This window comes from Rhamphochromis sp. 'chilingali' (genome assembly GCF_963969265.1).
Source record: "Rhamphochromis sp. 'chilingali' genome assembly, chromosome: 16".
NCBI classification, from domain to species: domain Eukaryota; kingdom Metazoa; phylum Chordata; class Actinopteri; order Cichliformes; family Cichlidae; genus Rhamphochromis; species Rhamphochromis sp. 'chilingali'.
This window is the reverse complement of record NC_137943.1, coordinates 17,642,411-17,661,550: the sequence shown is the minus strand read 5'-3', so window position 1 is coordinate 17,661,550 and position 19,140 is coordinate 17,642,411. Positions and strand designations below refer to the sequence as shown.

At 39.4% G+C, this 19,140-nt stretch overlaps 3 protein-coding genes across 5 annotated transcripts; 2 read left to right on the top strand and 1 right to left on the bottom strand.

Moving 5' to 3' along the window:
* Positions 1–3,566: 3,566 nt before the first annotated feature.
* On the top strand, positions 3,567–7,227 carry LOC308412890 (G-protein coupled receptor 55). The gene is made up of 3 exons (XM_080907566.1): positions 3,567–3,655; positions 4,703–5,465; positions 6,179–7,227. The coding sequence occupies exons 1-3, from the start codon at positions 3,651–3,653 to the stop codon at positions 6,401–6,403; spliced, it is 993 nt and encodes a 330-aa protein (XP_080763692.1). The 5' UTR covers positions 3,567–3,650; the 3' UTR covers positions 6,404–7,227.
* Positions 7,228–8,708: 1,481 nt separating this feature from the next.
* itm2cb (integral membrane protein 2Cb) lies at positions 8,709–15,298 on the bottom strand. 3 transcript variants are annotated; one of them, XM_080907568.1, is made up of 7 exons: positions 15,163–15,298; positions 13,378–13,648; positions 11,412–11,549; positions 11,106–11,297; positions 10,899–11,009; positions 10,590–10,740; positions 8,709–9,892 (listed from the first exon to the last, which is right to left on the bottom strand). In XM_080907568.1, the coding sequence occupies exons 2-7, from the start codon at positions 13,462–13,464 to the stop codon at positions 9,801–9,803; spliced, it is 771 nt and encodes a 256-aa protein (XP_080763694.1). In that variant the 5' UTR covers positions 13,465–13,648; positions 15,163–15,298; the 3' UTR covers positions 8,709–9,800. The 3 variants fall into 3 exon arrangements, with proteins under 3 accessions (XP_080763694.1, XP_080763696.1, XP_080763695.1); XM_080907570.1 differs by having other exon boundaries at positions 11,106–11,294; XM_080907569.1 differs by lacking the exon at positions 15,163–15,298 and having other exon boundaries at positions 13,378–14,299.
* Positions 15,283–19,135, top strand: hes6 (hes family bHLH transcription factor 6). The gene is made up of 4 exons (XM_080907567.1): positions 15,283–15,549; positions 15,624–15,710; positions 15,813–15,894; positions 16,220–19,135. Exons 1-4 carry the CDS (start codon positions 15,292–15,294, stop codon positions 16,633–16,635), a joined length of 843 nt encoding a protein of 280 aa, XP_080763693.1. The 5' UTR covers positions 15,283–15,291; the 3' UTR covers positions 16,636–19,135.
* Positions 19,136–19,140: the final 5 nt, after the last annotated feature.

The window sequence follows — 19,140 nt, the reverse complement described above, 5'->3', positions numbered from 1 at the left end:
ATGAATTAAGACACACATCATGTCTTAATTTATTTAAACTAAACAAAGCCAAAATTCAGAGGTACTTTGTGAAAAAATCAATACTGAGTTAACAGAGTAAGTAGATAACAGGTGCTGCAACTCAAATACACTTTCAAACTGATCAAATTAACTCATCAGCTGGTGTGTGCTAACTCAGTGACAAGAATTAAGGACATTTTAGGAAGCAATGATTTTAGGAAAACAGCTGTTGCTTTCCATCAATCTTGAAAGATTTATGAGGCCATTTTCAAACAATTTGAAATTCACCTTTCCAAGGAGAAAACATTAAAGACAGTTGCCAGTCTTCCTCACAGTGGACACCCTGGCAAATTCACCCAAGCCCAGACCGTGCAGTGCTCAGAGAAACTGCAAAAAACTACATGCCTCAGTTAGCATGTTAAATGTTAAAGTCCATTAAAGCAGAATCAGTGAAAGACTGAAGAAGTGTTGCCTGTTTAGACGGGATGCCAAGAGAACCTTTCTCTAAAAAGAACATGGCAGCACAGTTCAGAACAGCATGGCAACGTTGCAAACTCAGCATATCAGCAGAAACAGTTCATACCAGCTATGAAGCACGGCAGTGGAGGGGTGATGATTTGGGTTTATATTGTAGCCACAGGCACCTGTAGCCACTGAGTCCTCAATGAACTCCTCTGTGTACCAAAGTATTCTGGAATCAAACGTGTGGCTATATTTCCAACATCTAAGGCTTGGATGAAACTGGACCAGGCAACAAAGCAAATATCCTGAGGAGAAAAGAAAGAAAAGATTCATGGAGTTGTAATAAGCCCAGTCAAAGTCCCAACCTCAACTCAAATGAAATGATGAGGCGAGGCTTTTAGAGCGCGTAAACAAATGCCCACAAACCTCAACGAACTGAAGCAAGACTAAAGAAGAGTGGGCCAAAATTTCTCCACAACAATGTGAGAGGCTAAGAAAGTCATACTGAAAACACCTACTTCAGGTTATTGCTTCCAAAGGTGATTCTTGAAGCTACTGAATCAGGGGGCGTACTTAGTTTTTCCCACACCGTATCTGCATTCTAGCTCAGCTTGTGTTGAATAAAGACACGGTGTAGTATGTTATCCGCTGTTGTTCATTTGTGGTTGTATTTTCTTAAGAACTTGGCAATGACCGGATGACTTTTTATGTCCTGAAAACATTAGAACTGGAAGAGGGCATACTTTTTTCACATGACTGCATACAAAGAAACACATTTACAGAAACAAAAAAGTGTCATATGGTTTCCCCAAAAGTGAAAGCATTTTTTTTCCCCAGTTTAAAACTGAAAGCACAATTCAATCTCTTCTCACGTACTTGAATTTAACTATATTTCTCTGGTGACTGATGACGGTAACTTCAAGCTGTGAAGTGTAGCTGTGGGCACATTCTCACACTTTAAATTCAGTTAAGTCATCTCAGTACATGAAACCAGGAAACTCTTAAACATAATCACAGTCTAAATCTGCTTCTGCAGCTTCTCACAGACTTAAAAGGAAAAGGGCTTTGAAAGCAGTGTTCAGAAATTTTCTTTCACATAGGACAACTCATAGCGGTACGTTTACTAATAACAGCACTACTACTGAAATCACAGTATTGGAGGCATCTTGCTTTATTAATAGTGACTGCTGAGAGACTGTAAACAAACTAGTTGTTGACCTAAAAAAAAGAAAAACCATGCAGGGAAGTCACATGGACAAGGCCTGGTCTTTATATTCAGCATTAAAGTATTATATTTAATTTTGATCAAATGTTACATCTTATATTATATAAATCTACATTCACATTATATTCATATCTCTTACGATTCATGCAAATCAATTTGTAAATAATGATGGAAATTCCAAGTTTGAGGAAACAAACCGCAAGAGAATGAAAAAAACTTGTGGTATTAGGCAAGATTTTTTATCAATAACAGTTTCCTCAGCTTGATTCATTTTCAGCAGCCTGTGTCTACATCTGATATGTGTTCTACCTTGTAGCGTATCCTTTGCTAAGACTGCAGAACTTAAGATGGTAAAGTTGGTCTGCTGGTCACTAGGTTGGCTTACCACTTTGGTTCAACTTAAAATTTCTCAACAGCTGTTGGATTTCTCCAGTGTGTCCTACTAGCTCACTGCTACTATTTTAGTGAAATATATCAAACAACGAGGATGGATTTCTTTAAAAAGCCACAGATGTTCAGATTTTACTAAGGATAAATAACAATAACACTTCATCTTGACGTCAAGAAATTTGTGACTTCTCTCACGATCCGACTAGGAAATCTTTCATTTGTTGAGCAAATGTGCAAGTACTACAATATTTACCATATTAGGTTTTAATTTTTAGGCGATAAATATTATGTCCCCTAGCCACACAAGGGCTGGTCTGGAGTAGGGATAAATGGAGAGGGTTGCATTAGAAAGGACGCCCGTCATAAAATCCTTGCCAAATCAAACATGCAGATCAAGACTAAAACAATAAATACCAAGAAGGCCACACATTTTAGTTAGGTTCTGGCAACAAAACCATTTATTTTGATTTAGGGAAAGGTCACACTTTGGGTTCTGGTCACAGGCAGGATAAAAGGTGGATGTAGCTGACATGATGCCACCCATTGGTTTCTTAAGTCCCATTTTGAGCAACATTGCCATCTTGGTTGCAACCCCCCCTCCCCCCAGATGTGATGAGGAAAGGGTGGGTCTGACTGAAACCGTCTCTCCCTGGGTCATGACTTGTCATTCGCAAGTGGTTAGCTAATGACTTTGCAGTTTCATATCACTGACAATCCTCCATTTTAAAACTAGGAATGACCAAGATTTTCAAATGAAACTTCATCTTCTATTCAGTATGACCCAAAATGAGTGACTGAGATCATAATAGTCATGTGCCCATGTTTTTATACTGTCTAAATTTTTTATATAACCTTTAACCAAGCCTTCAGGAGCATATCTGAACCAATAACAGGTACCTCTTGTTATCTCTCACAGCGTAAACCAACCCAAACCTAAAACTGAAAGTATTACAAGACAAAATAAACTTTTCTGATTTAAAGCACCAAAGCCACACTTCTTAAAGTAGCTACTGGCATAGATTAGCTCATAATGCAAATTAGCTAGTAGTCTGTGTTGCGTAATTCTAACCTTAAAGGCACATTTACCTTAAATTGCAATGTGGTGCAGTGGATTTGTAATATCATAGGCCAGTCATGTAGCCTTACAGGCCTACAACTACTCAAATCAAACATCAACATGAAACGGCTAAGTCACAGCACGTAGATTTTATCTTTTGTCCAACCCAGTCAAAGTAAAAAAAAAAAAAGAAAGTCCATTATGATAGAGAGGGGTAAGCAGCCTATCAGGATAAAGCCCACAGTCATTTTAGGAAAATATCTTGCCACTTAAACATAAACATAATCATCGTGAGTGCTGCTGCTAGTTTCTTCAGATGTTTACACAAAAATAGAGTTCCAGCAGACGTGCAGGGCAGGTTCATGTTACTTTGATTTTAAACAGCTATAATGCATATTTGAACACATGCATGATGTGTGGCACAGTCAGGAAGTGGTGATGAAACAACAAAGGTTTGAAAAGGAGAAGTGCGTCTGGCACCGCGCAGACAGTCAGACACACTGAAACTTGACTGGCATGAGGTAAGAACACAACTAGATTTCACATTTTCCACTACATGTTAGCTGGTCGCAAAAGAACACCAGGTTAGATGTTAAAAGTGCTGCAGTTACATGTAGATGATGAGTCAAACGTGAGGAACTTAAATTACAAGACATATTTCATTTATTTATCTATTTTTAAATTTTATTTACTTATTTACTTCTAATTAATGCTTACGTTAAAAGTCAGGTTTCATTGTATATATAATGTGCTTTTTTTATCTTCATGCAAATTATTTTGATCTGAGTGCAAAGGGCCTTCAGCTTGCTCGCTGTAAGGAGGGACTCTGCAGCCAGCGACACGTAGTACACGCAGTCAAAACCTGCCTGTTTTTTTACATTAGGTTTATTTCAGTCGAGTGTCAACTCGATGCACAGACACTCATGTCAGAGATGTATTTGGGATTTTCCTGTAAAACCATGGCTTCACTCAAAATAGAACAGGTGTCAGGTTTGTCCATCACAACCTGACACCAACGCAATGAAGAGTAGAACATGTGACGAACCACCTGTTCATTTGTTTTCAACTGATATTAAATCAGTAAACACTCCGAGGTAAATGGGAATATTGTTAGTGTCCAAACAAATAACCTCAAATAGAGAACCACTTAACTGTGCTGTCGCAGATTGCAAAACTAATACAATAACAGAAAGTCATTTCCTTTGAAATCTTGATCATAATATATTCACAATTTGTTTCTAAATGTCGAAGTAAAATGAAAGTTACTCCGGCCTGTACTTTACTAAGACTACCATTGCTACTACTTTCATGAGAATCAGGAGGCTAAAGGTTAATAATGTTCACGGTGCTCTTGTTTGCTATGTTGTTTATACCAGAAACAAAAAAACAAGTTCACAGTTCCTGTACCCACACAGCTGAGAGGTTTCTAGTGGCTTGGTATAGTGGCGTATCATACTGCCGTTTCTGTGTGGGAACGAGTAACAAAAACAGGAAAGACAACTTAAACTGTTCTTTGAAATCCTGGCAGAGATGTTGAGATAAAATTGAATCCAACTGTTATATTGCAGTGACATCATGACCAACAACATGTCAGTGAACTGCAGTAAAGAGTTCGACCACGTGGATGAAGTGATGAAAGTTTTGGAGCTGGTCTTCTATATTCCTATATTTGTCGTCGGTCTGATTCTCAATATTGCAGCGCTGGCGGTGTTCTGCGGCCTTCTGCGAAAAAAGACTGAATCTGCTATTTCTGCTATCTACATGATAAACTTGGCTTTGATGGACTTGGTTCTCCTGTTGATTCTTCCCTTCAAAATGCATGCCACTAATCACAAGTGGCCCGCCAGCTTCCACGGACTGTGTTCAATTTTGGAAGGGCTTTATTTTTATGGGATATATGGAAGCATATACATCATTATGTGTATAGCTGTAGATAGATGGGTGGCTATCTGTCATCCGTTTAAATCCAAGCAGTTGCGTTCACCCAAAGCAGCTATGGCAACTTGTATAGCCGTGTGGATGCTTGTGTCTGCATCAGTCATTCCAGTCATCTGTAACTTCAGGAAAAGCAAGAGCAACACATTTCATTGTTTCCACGAGTTTTCACCGGAAGGCTGGAAACCTCCCATCATCATCAGTGTGCAGGTGTTTGGGTTCATTGTGCCTGCACTGGTGGTGGTTTTCTGTTCAGTTCAGATCATCTGGACACTTCAGCAGTCTGGTCAGCACAGCCCACAGAGCCGGGCCTGTGTGAAGATCATCTACAGCGGGCTGTGCGCGTTCCTGGTGCCTTTCACTCCGAGCCACCTAGCCATCTTCCTGCAATTTCTGGTGAGAAACTCAAGGCTCATTTTATGCTCATTTTAAGTGTAAAGAAACTGAAACAACAGTCCAAAGCATATCACCTTAGGGTCCATTTAGTAGCTGTCCTTTATCACATTTATTTCAGCAGGTAAACATTTAAAATTTTGATGTTTAAAGTCTCGAACTCCTTATAATCCACTGGGTAGCCTGAATCAGAAAAATATAATGTGTACTGAACCTATTTTATAAAGAAAAAAAAAGCTTATTAATATTTCAGTTAAAAACATTTAACTTTCTGCAGCTTTTTTACTTTGATTTGAGATTTATGTTGAGTAATCATCAGAAAAATTCAGGGGGGGGAGGATGCTGCAAATGTTATGACTCAGCAGCGCTTTTTATGTCAGTAGCACATATGATATGACAAAACAAGCCTAAATGGTTGTAACCACTGGGGTATTTGTTGAGGGGTACTTGTGTTTAATTTTGATACTTGCAATAAAATTCTTCTTCAAAAGTTGACGTTATTAGAAATTATTAGAAATTAATTATCAAACTGGAGAGTATGGCAAGTGCGTAAGCATGTGTAAGTACTGCAGATATGCACAGAGAGGATCTTCATAGGAAAATTCACAGATAGGACCTGCGCTTCACACTGCAATGCTACCTCTGCTACAAACCAAAAGTGTCACACATGATTCTTTGATGGTAAACTAATGTTTCCTTAACACACATACTTGCAGGTGCATCAAGGAGCATTTCAGGACTGTGGCACCAAGGCCAATCTCAGCCTGTTCATACAGATTGCTATGTGCCTGTCAAACATCACCTGCTGTCTGGACGCCATGTGCTACTACTTTATTGCCCATGAAGTGAGGAACACCAGACACAGCTTAAGGATGTCAATACTGAGCCAAAGGAGAGCCACCAACAGCACTTCTGAACGGGAGAGAGGCGAGTCAAGTTGAGACAAAAACTGTCCCTAGAGGATCACTGATGTGATGTTATGTTGTGTTAATATAGCAAAACGAGGCTAAAACCTTGTTTTGTATCAGAGCAGTAAAGCTGGAGACAAGTCAATAGTGGACCCAATAGCTGATAAGCATAGTGTCACGCACTAAAAGTAATTAACCTGCTCGTAAGGAAGCAGGTCAGAGTGTAATCTAAATTAACCACACAGCTGAATGCAAGGCTGTATGATCTGATCCAGCAGCAGGAAGCCAGTAGGCACCTCTCTAACCTCAAAGCGCTCTAATGCGTTAAATGAAGGCTGCAAAACAACCCATGAACTAAAAAGCCACAGTCTGACATGCTTTAAAAAATCATTAAAAGCATGAAAAGGTCACTCAAACCTGCAAACCAACAATGAGTGAGAAAGTGACAGGGACAGGCAGCATGACTCATTTTAAAGAACTAAAAACTGATACTGGCGGGCAGTTCAAAAATGCCTTTGTGATATTATCTAGGACTGAAATCAAACATGCACAAAGACGGCTCTTATTAGTCAGAATTCTCATCAAAGACAAAATAGATTGTTTCAGACTAAATGAATTTAACAGATGCATAATTATTTTTTTTATATTCAAAAAAGGTAGCTAACCGTAATAATAAGCATATTTTAGTCGTGAATCTCTAATCTATGAAATGCAGATTTACATAAAAAGTAAACAAAACGAAATTATGCCAATATATCTAATTAATTACAATTCAAATATGCATATTTCCTTGATGAGTACACAGATGAATCAGGGTTTATAAATCACATCCACAGGTATAGCTTTAAACATATGAAACTAAAAACGAAACATTAGCAATAATTTCAGTGGTTCATTTCATTTTTTAAAACATTAAATAATACAATGGATCCTAAATGGTTGTAAAAAATTCTCACTGCAAAATAAGTAACAATATCATCTATATTTATTAAATAATAATTAAATGTAAATGTTTAATCAGAAATACAGCAACAGTCAAATATAGAAATAAACACGGCCTGAGGAAGAGTAGAGAGGATTTTTTTGTGCGTTGTTAATAGATTTTGCATTCATTTTCTGTCTTTTAAATCTCATAAATTATACTAAAAAAAATATAATATAAAAAAAATATTAAAAGTGACATTATTATAAGAGAGGACTAAAGCATTTATGATTATTGCATTAAGTGATCTGTTTATAGTTTTGCAGATGAAAACTGACTTCGTATGCTTTTTTTGCTTTGTTTATAAACTGATATTGTTAGCTGTAGCATTTCATATTTAGCTGTACTGAACTTTGTATTTTATTTTTAGATTGCAACCTTAGGTGCATAATAGTTTTATTGAAATGTTTAAAAACCGTAAGTATGTAGTCCCGGCCATGCGTAGGTCACTGCTGAAAGAACTGTTTTCATATTACTGTTTGGGTTTATGTGAATGCTGTCACATGAAAAGTCAAATGGAAAGCTGCTTATGAAGCACACAGAGCTGTCGCTGACCATATGTTGCCGATGTTGAAGGGTCATTTTGTGTTTTATGACAGCGTGCCTCACTTGTGGCTTAACCGTACCATAATGTTGTATTTAATGTATATATCTTTCATAAAAATGTGTGAAAAGCTCTCTTTGAAACCATCATATGCTGGTTTCATTGCATTACCTGCATATTGAAACTTTATTTTATTATAATTTAAGTTTCTGCATTTTGTACTCAATTGTATTTTTACTTGTAAAATACTTTTGTGATCCCTGCATCTTGAGCCAACCCACGGAGTTTGTCGGTCTGGGCTGTTTTCCTTTTCTTCATAAGTTTAAAGTCAAAATAAAAACAATGTGAAGACAAAAACAAAAAGGATTTATGAGTGAATATTATGAATATTTATCCTAAATATTTAATTAATGAAATGCAGCCGGAAACTAAACTTTTACCTAAATATTGCATTTTTGTAACTATAGTAACTGCTGAATATTTAAAAATGTACACTATTAAATGAGACATTGTAAAGTAGGCTGATCAAATCACAAATGTATTACTCATCAGTTTTGAAGGGAAATAACCTGAACAGATTATGATGTTTAATTGATAACAAAGCTGCAGATGAAAACTTTCAGATATTATCACTGTATTTTTGTTCCATTTCGGTGAGAATGCCACAAAGGCAGTGTAATGCTGTGTTGTTTCTCCTACTTTTATCAGTACTGTTCAGCCAATCTCCAATTGATCTAACCCACAGCCTACACAGTGATTATGAGCCACCGAAACTGTTGGTGAAGAACATTCAAAACATGACCAAGAAAGTTTGATAATTTATTCTCAAAGCAGCAAGATTTTACAAGAAAAATTGACTGTACAGCGAAATACAGTACCCAAGACAGTGAAATATGACAACAGATCACAGATCTCTCTCTCTCAACAGAATCAGATTTACTCCAACTTATACATCAGAAAGACAGCCCAAAATCTTTTCCTTTTTTAAGCTGGGACGAAACATCAGAGAACATTATAATGCCAAGATAGGAAAGATTGGGAAATGGCAAGAGCTGAAGACAACAGGCAAATCTGAGTGAAGAGGAGGAAGAGCAAGACAACGTGAGTTTTTAGCCTTTGATATCATCTACAGTAAGTGATCTAGACTATAAAGCGTTCTTTATAAATAATTCATATGTCCTTAAAACCAAGCTTGTAGCATCCCTGACTGCAGACTTTGGTTCCTTCTGTCCTTCTACAGCACTGCTACTAATTACAGTCTAAAGCCGTTTATATCCAAGGAGTAGGAAAGTGTGAGAAGAACAAAACTAAAAGGCAAACAAGAAAGAAATGATCATCCACAAAACAAGTTGATCTCAGATAAAAATCTATGCATGTAACAATATGAAATTAAGAAGAAAATCAATGTACAGTATATATTGCTTAGTCAAAGTTATATACACCACTCATTATGATATCAACCAGCAAAGTAATATCTTAACTACATGAGGTATGTTTCGCCATCTTCCGACATTCAAAACAACAACAAAAAAAGTAACTAAAAATAACTTAATTGAAAAAATACGAGGACAAGTATAAAAATGAAATGAAATCAAGTCCATTGATGTAAATGTCACAAACTTACATGCACAGGTTAACACGTTCTGCACGACATGACAAGCTACAGATATATCGAAACAAATCTATAACATTATCCAGGAATCCGTTTAAATTAAAAAGACATTAACATAGTACACGGACGTTTCAAAAAAATAAAAGCATAAACAAAAACATTCCAACTGGATCTGAAACTAAAACTACGAGACAAACGCTTGCTCTTAAAGTGCAGTTTAACGCTTAAGGAATTCAAGAGGTATGGTTTAAATTGGCTTCAGTGTTGGATGGCTGTGATTTCCACCTCAGATTTAGAACCGGTCGCAGATCACAGTCTCGACCACAAAAGTGTTCTCAAAGTGGCGGATGCTGTGACAATTCTTGGTCTCACGCCTCTCAATACCTGGAAGAGGAAAACACGACGCATTTAGAAAATCTGTTCAGAATCGAAAGCGGACATTTGTTCACATGCTTTCTCAAGCTACTCTGCCTACAACGTCCATTTTGAATCAGCAGAAGCCATCCCCACAAATCACGTCCATATATGTACGCAGGGGGAAGTTTGTTGCATCATTTCTGAAGCTCTAAACCCAATCAAAGGCAGCGACGACACAGATATCACTCATCCGAATCACAAACACCTCCACAGAGTGTGTGGATGTGTCCACTGCACTACAAGTGACTCACATAGCAGGAAGTTCCCAGGCTGAGCCCACACAAACACACACACACACACAATAATATTCAGGCTCACAAGCTGGTACAGCAGCATGTTACACTGCAGACGCACTGTCTCAAGTGTTCAAAGGAAGACCCTATATGGTCCCCGTTGATATTTGCTTTTCTGTCACTCTCTCTTTACTCCTACACACCAACTCTGGACACTGGATTCCCTGTGACTCAGTGGAGGAACATTTTCCTCCTCAGGTACAGAATTTACAGCAAACCAGCACACGTCACTTGACTCAACATCTGACAAGAGCTGGTGTGAAAAAGAGGGTGACGAAAAGCGGAAGCAATCCTGCACATGTCACTGCATTATTTAACATTTCATATATACTCCGAACAGACTGGAAAAGGAAGTGAATATGTCAACTCACGTTGGCGCTGGCTGCGGCGTCTGAGGCGGTAAGTTTCTCTGCCGTAACAGAGCCTGTGAATGAAAGGGCCCAGCTGCCTCATGTTCCTCACCCTCCCCGTCACCATCATCTCCTCCTGGATGATGTAGGTCTGAGGAAGGTACGTCCCTCTCTGTGGCAAAGAGACAAAAATGAATCACTCGACTAATCGGTCTGTGGGAGGAACGCTGCCAACAGGAAAGTGGGAACACACTGTCCTTCACTCTCAGACAGCCATTTATCTCTTACAACCACAAGTGGCATTAACAGCTAATCCACTGCGTGTCTCACCTTGACATTGACGAGCAGCTCCCACAGGTTGCGTGGTGGCATCACTAAGGTTGTGTTCAGCTCGGTGATGTAGCATTTGTCCAGTGCGATGTCGTGATAAGCTGTAAGGCCCTGGAACAGAGAAAGAGAGAAATCGTGTTATGCCTTAATCAAACGCTTACAAACAAGTGTAATGAGAGGAAAAAACACGCAAAGACAAACACCTACCCTCTGAAAGTCGTGGATGATATCGGCGGGATCGCTGCCACCAAAACGTGGCACGGGTACGCTGATCTGCTCGTAGTTGTCTTCAAGGTAGATGCCGACGTTTTCCTCGAGTTCTTGCCGCCCCCTCAGAGGAGCATACACAGAGTCCTCAAAGATAACCCGACAATGGAACAAACTGTCTTCTGGGATCTGCTAATGGGATGCAACAGAGCTGTGTCAGCATATGACGTTTACTTTCAGCTGTGTGATTTTTACCCACTGTGTTCAGGATGTTATTTAAGAAAAGAGGGGTAATTGCTGACTAACCTGAGGTATATAGTAGTGGCGATAGATAAAGACAGACGCCAACACCAGTCCTATCAAGAAAACTGCCAGGCCCAAGGCAAGGCAGCACAGGCCGGTTGGAAAAGGCTTCTTTGGCCTGACTGGGTGAACCGACTGCCCCTGTAAAAAGAAAAAGCAGACTGGTTAGAGTTCAGATCTTAGATCTTATCCTACATCCTGGTTCTTTTCATAGTAGTGTGTGAAAGTTTTTAAGAGTAGTTTAAATGATGCACTGCAACTCTGAATTTGCTTTGTGCAGTGTGAAATATTTGTATCTAATCCTATCACACTCACACTGCTTTACTTTCATACCCAAAAGCCAAATTTGTAACAGAGTTAATTTTGAAAAGAAGCAAGTGCCAAGTTGAGATCTGGTAGACGTACGACGGACATGAATAAAGCACGCCAGATGCCCACCCACGGTCTCTCAGTCAATCTGCTGCCTCTCCCTACTACTGTTGCTATGGTGAGCGGAAGCATGCTCTGACGAAGATGCTGGCACGTGGCCGTCTGGGTCTATTCTTAGAGGCCTACTTCCACGCTCCATATTTGCAGATATTAAGTCTTAACTCCCTTGGTGGGAGTTAAAAATGAGGACAGTTGCGTAGAGCAGGAGTCCCTCAGAGGCGGGCGTATTAATAGATCTACACACATTGGCTCTGACGCCTAGCCTGCCATAGCAGCCAATGGAAATCCACACAGCCTTTCACATCCTTCTGTTGACGTAACGAGCATTGGTAAAATATGTCTGCAGAAGTGATAGGTGCGTCATCTGTGCAGTGTGCTAGGGGGGAAAAAAAGACGAGAAGCTTTATGTGAACATCCATTATGTGCCAAATATCTAATTATGTTCAACTCTGGGGATGAAGTCCAGAAAGGAGGCTAAGAAAAGCTGGTGACAGATCTGACTTCCCACTCAGCTAACGCAGGTACAAGCCGTTCTGCAAACCCCATTTTACACAAGCAAGGAAAAAAAATCAGTGTTTGAGAAACTACATCTATGTAGTTAAATTACATGTTTGAGAACTGGAGACTGAAAGTGTTGCAGAACTGAAATTGAGACAGAACTAAACTCCTCAATTTTTTTGAAATAAACTCTGAATTTTCCAAGTTTTATCTCCTCTAATATATTCATCGAAAGCAGGAGCTATAAAACAGCTAGGTCAAACCGAGACTGACTTTTTATACTGCTAGTTTCGGGAGGGTTAAGCTGCCTTTACACACACACTTTGCTGCTTGATTACTACCGCTCATTCTCATCTGCTCTCCGGCACTACCTGCAGGACACACGTGGTATAACACCGTGACATTACAGACTAGTGCAGTATCCACATCTGACAGCTCTATTGTTTCCTCACAGCGACAAAAGAATAAACAAGCCCAAGGCTATCTGTACGCTGACAGCGAGAAGCCTGAGATTTTTATCTTATGCATGCACACTTTATGAACAACTTGGTAAAATGATGTCCTCTTTCTGCCAATTGCCCACATGTATACAGGACTGCCTCTTCTGCAGTGTGCCTCCTAGCTGTGGCTAAACAAGGTGATGTAATACCAACATCCCATAGGTGGGATTGCATTGCAATGCTGGGGCTGTTCCCTTGTTGTAATATTAATGCACAATAAAACTTTTTTAGGCTCAGAAACACTACCACTGCCTTTATTAACCTTTAAGCTTGTAGATAAGGGTGTAATTATATTTTTTAAGAAAACAAATGCAATATCTAACTTTAAGCAGTCACTGGCTTTTCTTTATAATCATGTTAATCACATAAAATCCAATCCCATTAAATGCCATGATGCATGGACAAGGAAAGCGAAACTAATTATATCAAACTTTATTTTTTTGTAAGCTATAGCCTATGCAGAAGTAAAAATCTACTTATGCTATAACGAGACAAAAGACAAATGCCGCAGCATGAAACAAAGACAAAGTGTGCAAACTCACGTGAGCCTGAGGTATAATGATCTTGTCCTCATCGTTGTCTTTTTCGGGCTTCTGCGCCGACACTGGCTGGAAAGTGATCTTCACCATGTTTGTTTGCTCAGTGTGTGCTTGCTTTGTCTCCTGTCTGATTCAGTGCGCTGGTTTCGTCCACCGGACCGGGAAGATTATATAGCGCCGGACCAGGCTCGCCCCCGGGCCTCGGTGACCTCACAAGAGCGTCTTCTCTGACGAACAAGCAGTGTGTGGGTCTCAGGGAAAAGCCGCCTCGCCGCTGTCAAAATAAGAGCCGCTATCGGTCTTCGACTTTTAGAAAAACGCTAAAAATAACAGACTGTGAGCTTAGTTGCTTCCTGGTGAATATAATTAAACATTTAAAGCGGCTTTAGTGGAAAAAATGCTAAATTTACCTCGATTTTGAGGATATTTGGCTACCAAGTGCCCTTATTTTGAAGACAAGCGCCCAATATGGAAGTGCTTTCCGTATTTTATTTAAAGCTGAATCTTCTATTCTCAATGTTCTCAACACTACCATCCGGAAATATTGTGATGTTTCAAACTGGCTGATCCAGCTACTACACTGCAATAAAGTTATCAATAGGTCAGCACTACTTAGTAGTAAGAGAGATAATGCTGCTCAGATGTCCATAGGCTCATCAATGCATATATAATATTTTACAAGGTGTATTACTTGGTTAATATGCCATATAATCTAATTTATATGAATGTGGTCACAAAATGTACTTTGTAAGACAGATTAAGAATCTATAATACGATTCTAATATACAGTAACAGTTACTAATATATAGTAACATTAAATTATTCATTTCTTTCTAGTGAACATCACAAGAAATATGCTAATCAGTAATATATGCACATTTTTTACAGCCATGGTGTACACACAGCTCTCATCTCCTTGCCTCAGTAATCATTACAGCATCTATGAGTCACTACAGACATAAGACTTGCAGCAATGAATTAGACAATATAGGAAATTTGAGCTGATAGTTAGTGATAGAAGCGTGTCCTTAAAGGGTTACAACCCACACCACAGCAAAGTGAAGTCCTAATGCAATAGGGATGATCTACTCTCCACAGTGTCATCACTGTTTTCTGGTCTTGATAACTTTTAAAGAGGTTCCAGGCGCTTTACACATAAGAGTGGTCCATATTCTCCGGGACCCATCTAGTACTATAGATGGGGTGATGCCTCACAAGCTCCAAAAGACATGAATGTGTGGACTGGCAAACATACGGTCTATAGCCCTAGGAGCTGTGGCTCAAGTGGCAGAGTGAACCCCAAATTGATGCTGATCTGAATGTGTGTAAAATTTTAGAAAAAGCACATACAGAAAAGCATAGTATGGATGTGTATACGTGAGACTGAGTGAATGAGACTTGTAGTAGAAAGCACTATGAGTGCTCAATTTGAGTAAAAAGGTGGCTTTGAGGCGATTGTTATGATTTAGCACTATATAAATAAGTGTTTACTTCTTCCCACTCCCTTTCAACATGTAAATTAATCAGAACGGTAGCAATATTGAAATGTATTGATTTTTTTGTATAGTATTTTTTTTCTCTCTTATTTTCTTTTCTATATGTACCTGTATATTGTTTACATGTTTGAATTAAATTACCAATCAATCAATCAATCAATCAATCAATAAATAAAACTGAATTTAATATAAGTAACATGTTTACCAAAATTGATTGAATGTGGTCAAAAGCTATTGAAACTATTTTCTTTCACCCACTACAAACTAAAACCTTCAGAGTTGTTGACATTACCTTTGCAGCCTCTTTGTCCATATTTTGCACTCTTATGTCTGCATGCTGCTCCATGGTTAAGACATCGTGTGTGACACAATTTAAAGTGACCACATGTGTTGGGGGGTCGTTGCTCGTTCAACAATTCACATGCAAATGAACCCACTGCACACAGTGCATTCCCCACCCCACCCAGTTTCCTCCACTCTGTGCTCACTGCTGCTGGGATCGCCCCGGCCATCTGTCCCACTGACGGCCTCTAACGGCTCTTTGGATTACACACCAACTAACCAACCTCCAGTCTGGTCGGCTCCTGGCAGCGCCTGCAAAAACATGGCCCCCATCAGCAGCAGCACACACGGCCTGGACAGAGTGGATGATTGCGGTGGGGTCAGACCTGACAGAAAGGTAAGATCCCATGTGAGGATTCAGAGCTACTTTGAACTGGGGGAAAAACAACTCAGTTTTCCTTACTGTTGTAGATAAGAAAACCTCTGGTTGAGAAGAAAAGAAGGGCTCGCATCAATGAAAGTTTACAAGAACTCAGAGTCCTTATCGCCGACGAAGACGTAAGTTGCTGTTGTTTATGTAGCGCCATTGCTCAACAGCAATTAAACTGATGAGTGTGTTGTGGCTAAGCTAGCTTGTGTTCCTGATGTTTGTTGCTGCAGTTACAGTCAAAGATGGAGAATGCCGAAGTGCTGGAGATGACAGTGAAACGAGTGGAAGGCACTCTTCAAAGGCGTGCTCAAGGTAAACCGTACATATAAACCTTATTTAACTTTATTTACTTGAGTGTACAGTATTAACCATAAGCTTAATTTAAAAAAAAAAAGAGACATATAAACAGTAATACAATTTACAAATCATTCTTCCGCCAAGTAATATAGTTCTTTATAACTAGTAAAACTACTGATTAATTCATTGCTCTTGGCGGATTAATATTTTAATCAACTGTACTGTGGCCGCCACAGGTGCGCTTCGACCGTGGCGCAGCCAATCAGAGCACAGAGTGTCTGTTAGTAATTACACGTTAGAAACTAAGGTTTAACGGTCGTTTCCATCTGTCTGTCCACAGAAGCAGACGCTGTACACCGGGAGGCCTGTGAGCGTTTCGCTGCCGGATACATCCAGTGTATGCACGACGTTCACACATTTGTGTCCTACTACCCGGGGATTGACCCAACAGTGGCAGCGGAGCTGTTGAAGCACCTTCTGGAGAGTATGCCACTTAACAACAACGAGTACCACCGAGTGATGCTCCCGGACATCGTAGCGGACAGCCCTTGCTATAGCAGCACTTGGTCCCTGTCTGAGAGCATTCACACAGCCCTGGTGTCCCCGGCACCCTCCACCACCTCCAGCGACGACCTCTGCTCTGACCTGGATGAGACCGACTCAGAGCAAAGCCAGGTTTCTTCTGAGGAGGAGGCAGACGGTCAAGAAGCGTTGCCCTGCCTAACTTGCTCTAAAGCTCTGTGGAGACCATGGTAGACAATTTAAGGTGGAATAGGAGTTTGGGTTTTTTTGTCGAAACAATAGCTTGGGTTAGAAATAGGCCAACACTGCCTGAATGGGCATCAGATAAACTCTTCGTAAAGATATTCTAATATATCTTTACAGAGCTTAGTGACCTTGTTTGGGCCTGCTGACTTATGTAAATATGTACTTGTTCAATATAACTGCTGTATAGAAAGTAGACCCCCACCAGAAATGCACTAATATGAGTGTGTGTAAATTATTTCCTAATTAGGATCTGTTGAAAATTCTATTTATACATGTCAGTTGACTGCTAGTAGGCTACCTCATCTAAGTTAAGCTAAAACTTTTAAATAAATATTTTAGGGGAAAAAAAAAGACTTGTACTCCATTTGTGCAGCAGACTCTTCAGGAGAAAAAAAACCCTCATTTCACACACAAGAATCCCACTAACCACCCACCCACGGCTGTTTCCAAGATATTTGTTATTACTCTGCAATTGTGGACCATTTGTGTGCACAGGCTCTCCAAGATCCCTTAGCACGTCGTAGGCATTTGTGAGGTGTGAAATGAGTAATCCACTCACTCCCTCCTTATATAGTCCTGGTTGAGAACTTGACAAATGGAATTTATAACTCTGCTCGACTCGTTTTTTAAATAACGTGGGCACATAACCTGCACAGCCATGACTCTGGAATAAGTTTGGCTTTGTATTGCGCTGTGATATCCACAAACAGTCATCTTTTTCTTTCTTTCTTTCTTTTTGCAAGTTTGGAGTGGTGCACAAGCCTGTGGAAGTGAACATAATTTTAGGCCTGTGAAATCTAAGCATGTCATCTCGTAGCAGTGGGTTAGGCTGCCATTGCTGCTGACTTTCACAGCTCGCTTGATGTCAGACATCACTTCTGTGGTCTCAGTGAGAGCCACAGACAGTGTTCTGCATCTGCACCACCTAGCTCCTACTGCTAGGCATGAATAAGAAAAGCCAGCAATCCTAAAACAAGTCTATTCATATGCCACGTGGAGTGTGAGTCACGTCTTTACACCCCACCCCCGACTTAATAGGGGACACTGGTGAAATGAGAAGAAAAGGACTAATACACTGTGCATTGAATAGTGGAGCATTCTCCTATTTAGCAGATAGAGTAGTAATTATACATCAAGGTAATACAATCAGGTAAGATTTCGATCTGCTTTTGTTGTTCTTTGTAATCCCCCTTGCTAGAAACAAGATCAACACACTGTTATAATAAATATCAAACGGTGTTACCATACGATAAAGTTAGAAGGCCTATATTTTAAACTTTAAGCATTGGTATTTTTATAGTTGTTTATTTATGTAAAAAGGTGATATTTCGTTTTAAACCCAGCTGTGACCACTTAAATTAATAACAAGCTTTCTCGAGTGCAAGAAAGCACAAGTAAATTATCATAATTCAAATTATAAACTACTAAATGACGACCCATACATCCTTGTTTTGGTCCTATTATTTGCTAAACTTGATGTAGTCCGCTGTGTTGTGACCAGACCATATTAAAATATCACCGTATTAAAATATCACCGAAGGTATAGCTGTCCGGGGGGGGGGGGATGTTCTTTCTTTTTCTTTTTTTTAAGCATGTTCGCACCTCACGCTCAGTTTGAAGTAAGTATGAAGGTGTGAACAAGGGTCGCTTTGATCAGGAGGATCTGCGCAGAAGTCTGTTGTTTCGGTGGTTGGACAGACAGACATTTGCATTGCGAAGGTAAAAGTGACGACAGAGAGAAGCATGAGTCTTTTTACTTTAACATTTAAATATGTATAAGACAGGCGGCAGCAGGGGCGTTCCCAGGATTTTTAAATGGTGTGGCACAAGGGGGAACCCATAATAAGGCAAAGAGGGGAGGGCACAGGTAGTCAGATTATTTAATCAGAGTTAAAAATCAGTGTAGGAATATGCAGTACAAAACATGGGGCATGATTTCCATCCGACTTAAGTAGCTTAACAGTGAAGATATAGTATAACAAAAATATAGTTAACTAAATGTGTTCATTGTGTGGAATGACACTTTGCAGAATTATATTAAAGCCTTACTTATTTTGCAGATAAATCATATGAAGTACAAGACAAAACATTTGTATCCAAAATAAAACTGTACTTTATTCAAGTAAATATATCAGGTTACTTTGCTATCCATATATTCATCCAGGGATTTGGGGCACTAAGATTAACAGAATTGTAATTAAACTGCATTTAGGGCTCTGCAGACACTGTTGAGAAAAACTGTAACAAGCTAAGTTTAAGATGTCGGAACATTCTTTTTTTTTTTTCTTTTTTTTTTTCCAGTCTGCAGAAATCATCCCGTCTCTTCCTTATTCGTCGTTGTTGGACTGGCAAAGAAGGTGCACGACACACTTTGCTTTAAGTTATGCAACATTTTATTTTGAGAAAAGTTAGCAAACATAGTGGAATCATTTCCTTTAAAAAATAAGAAAAACAAAAATAAAAATGTGTATGTCAGTGTCTGTTTGAAGACCA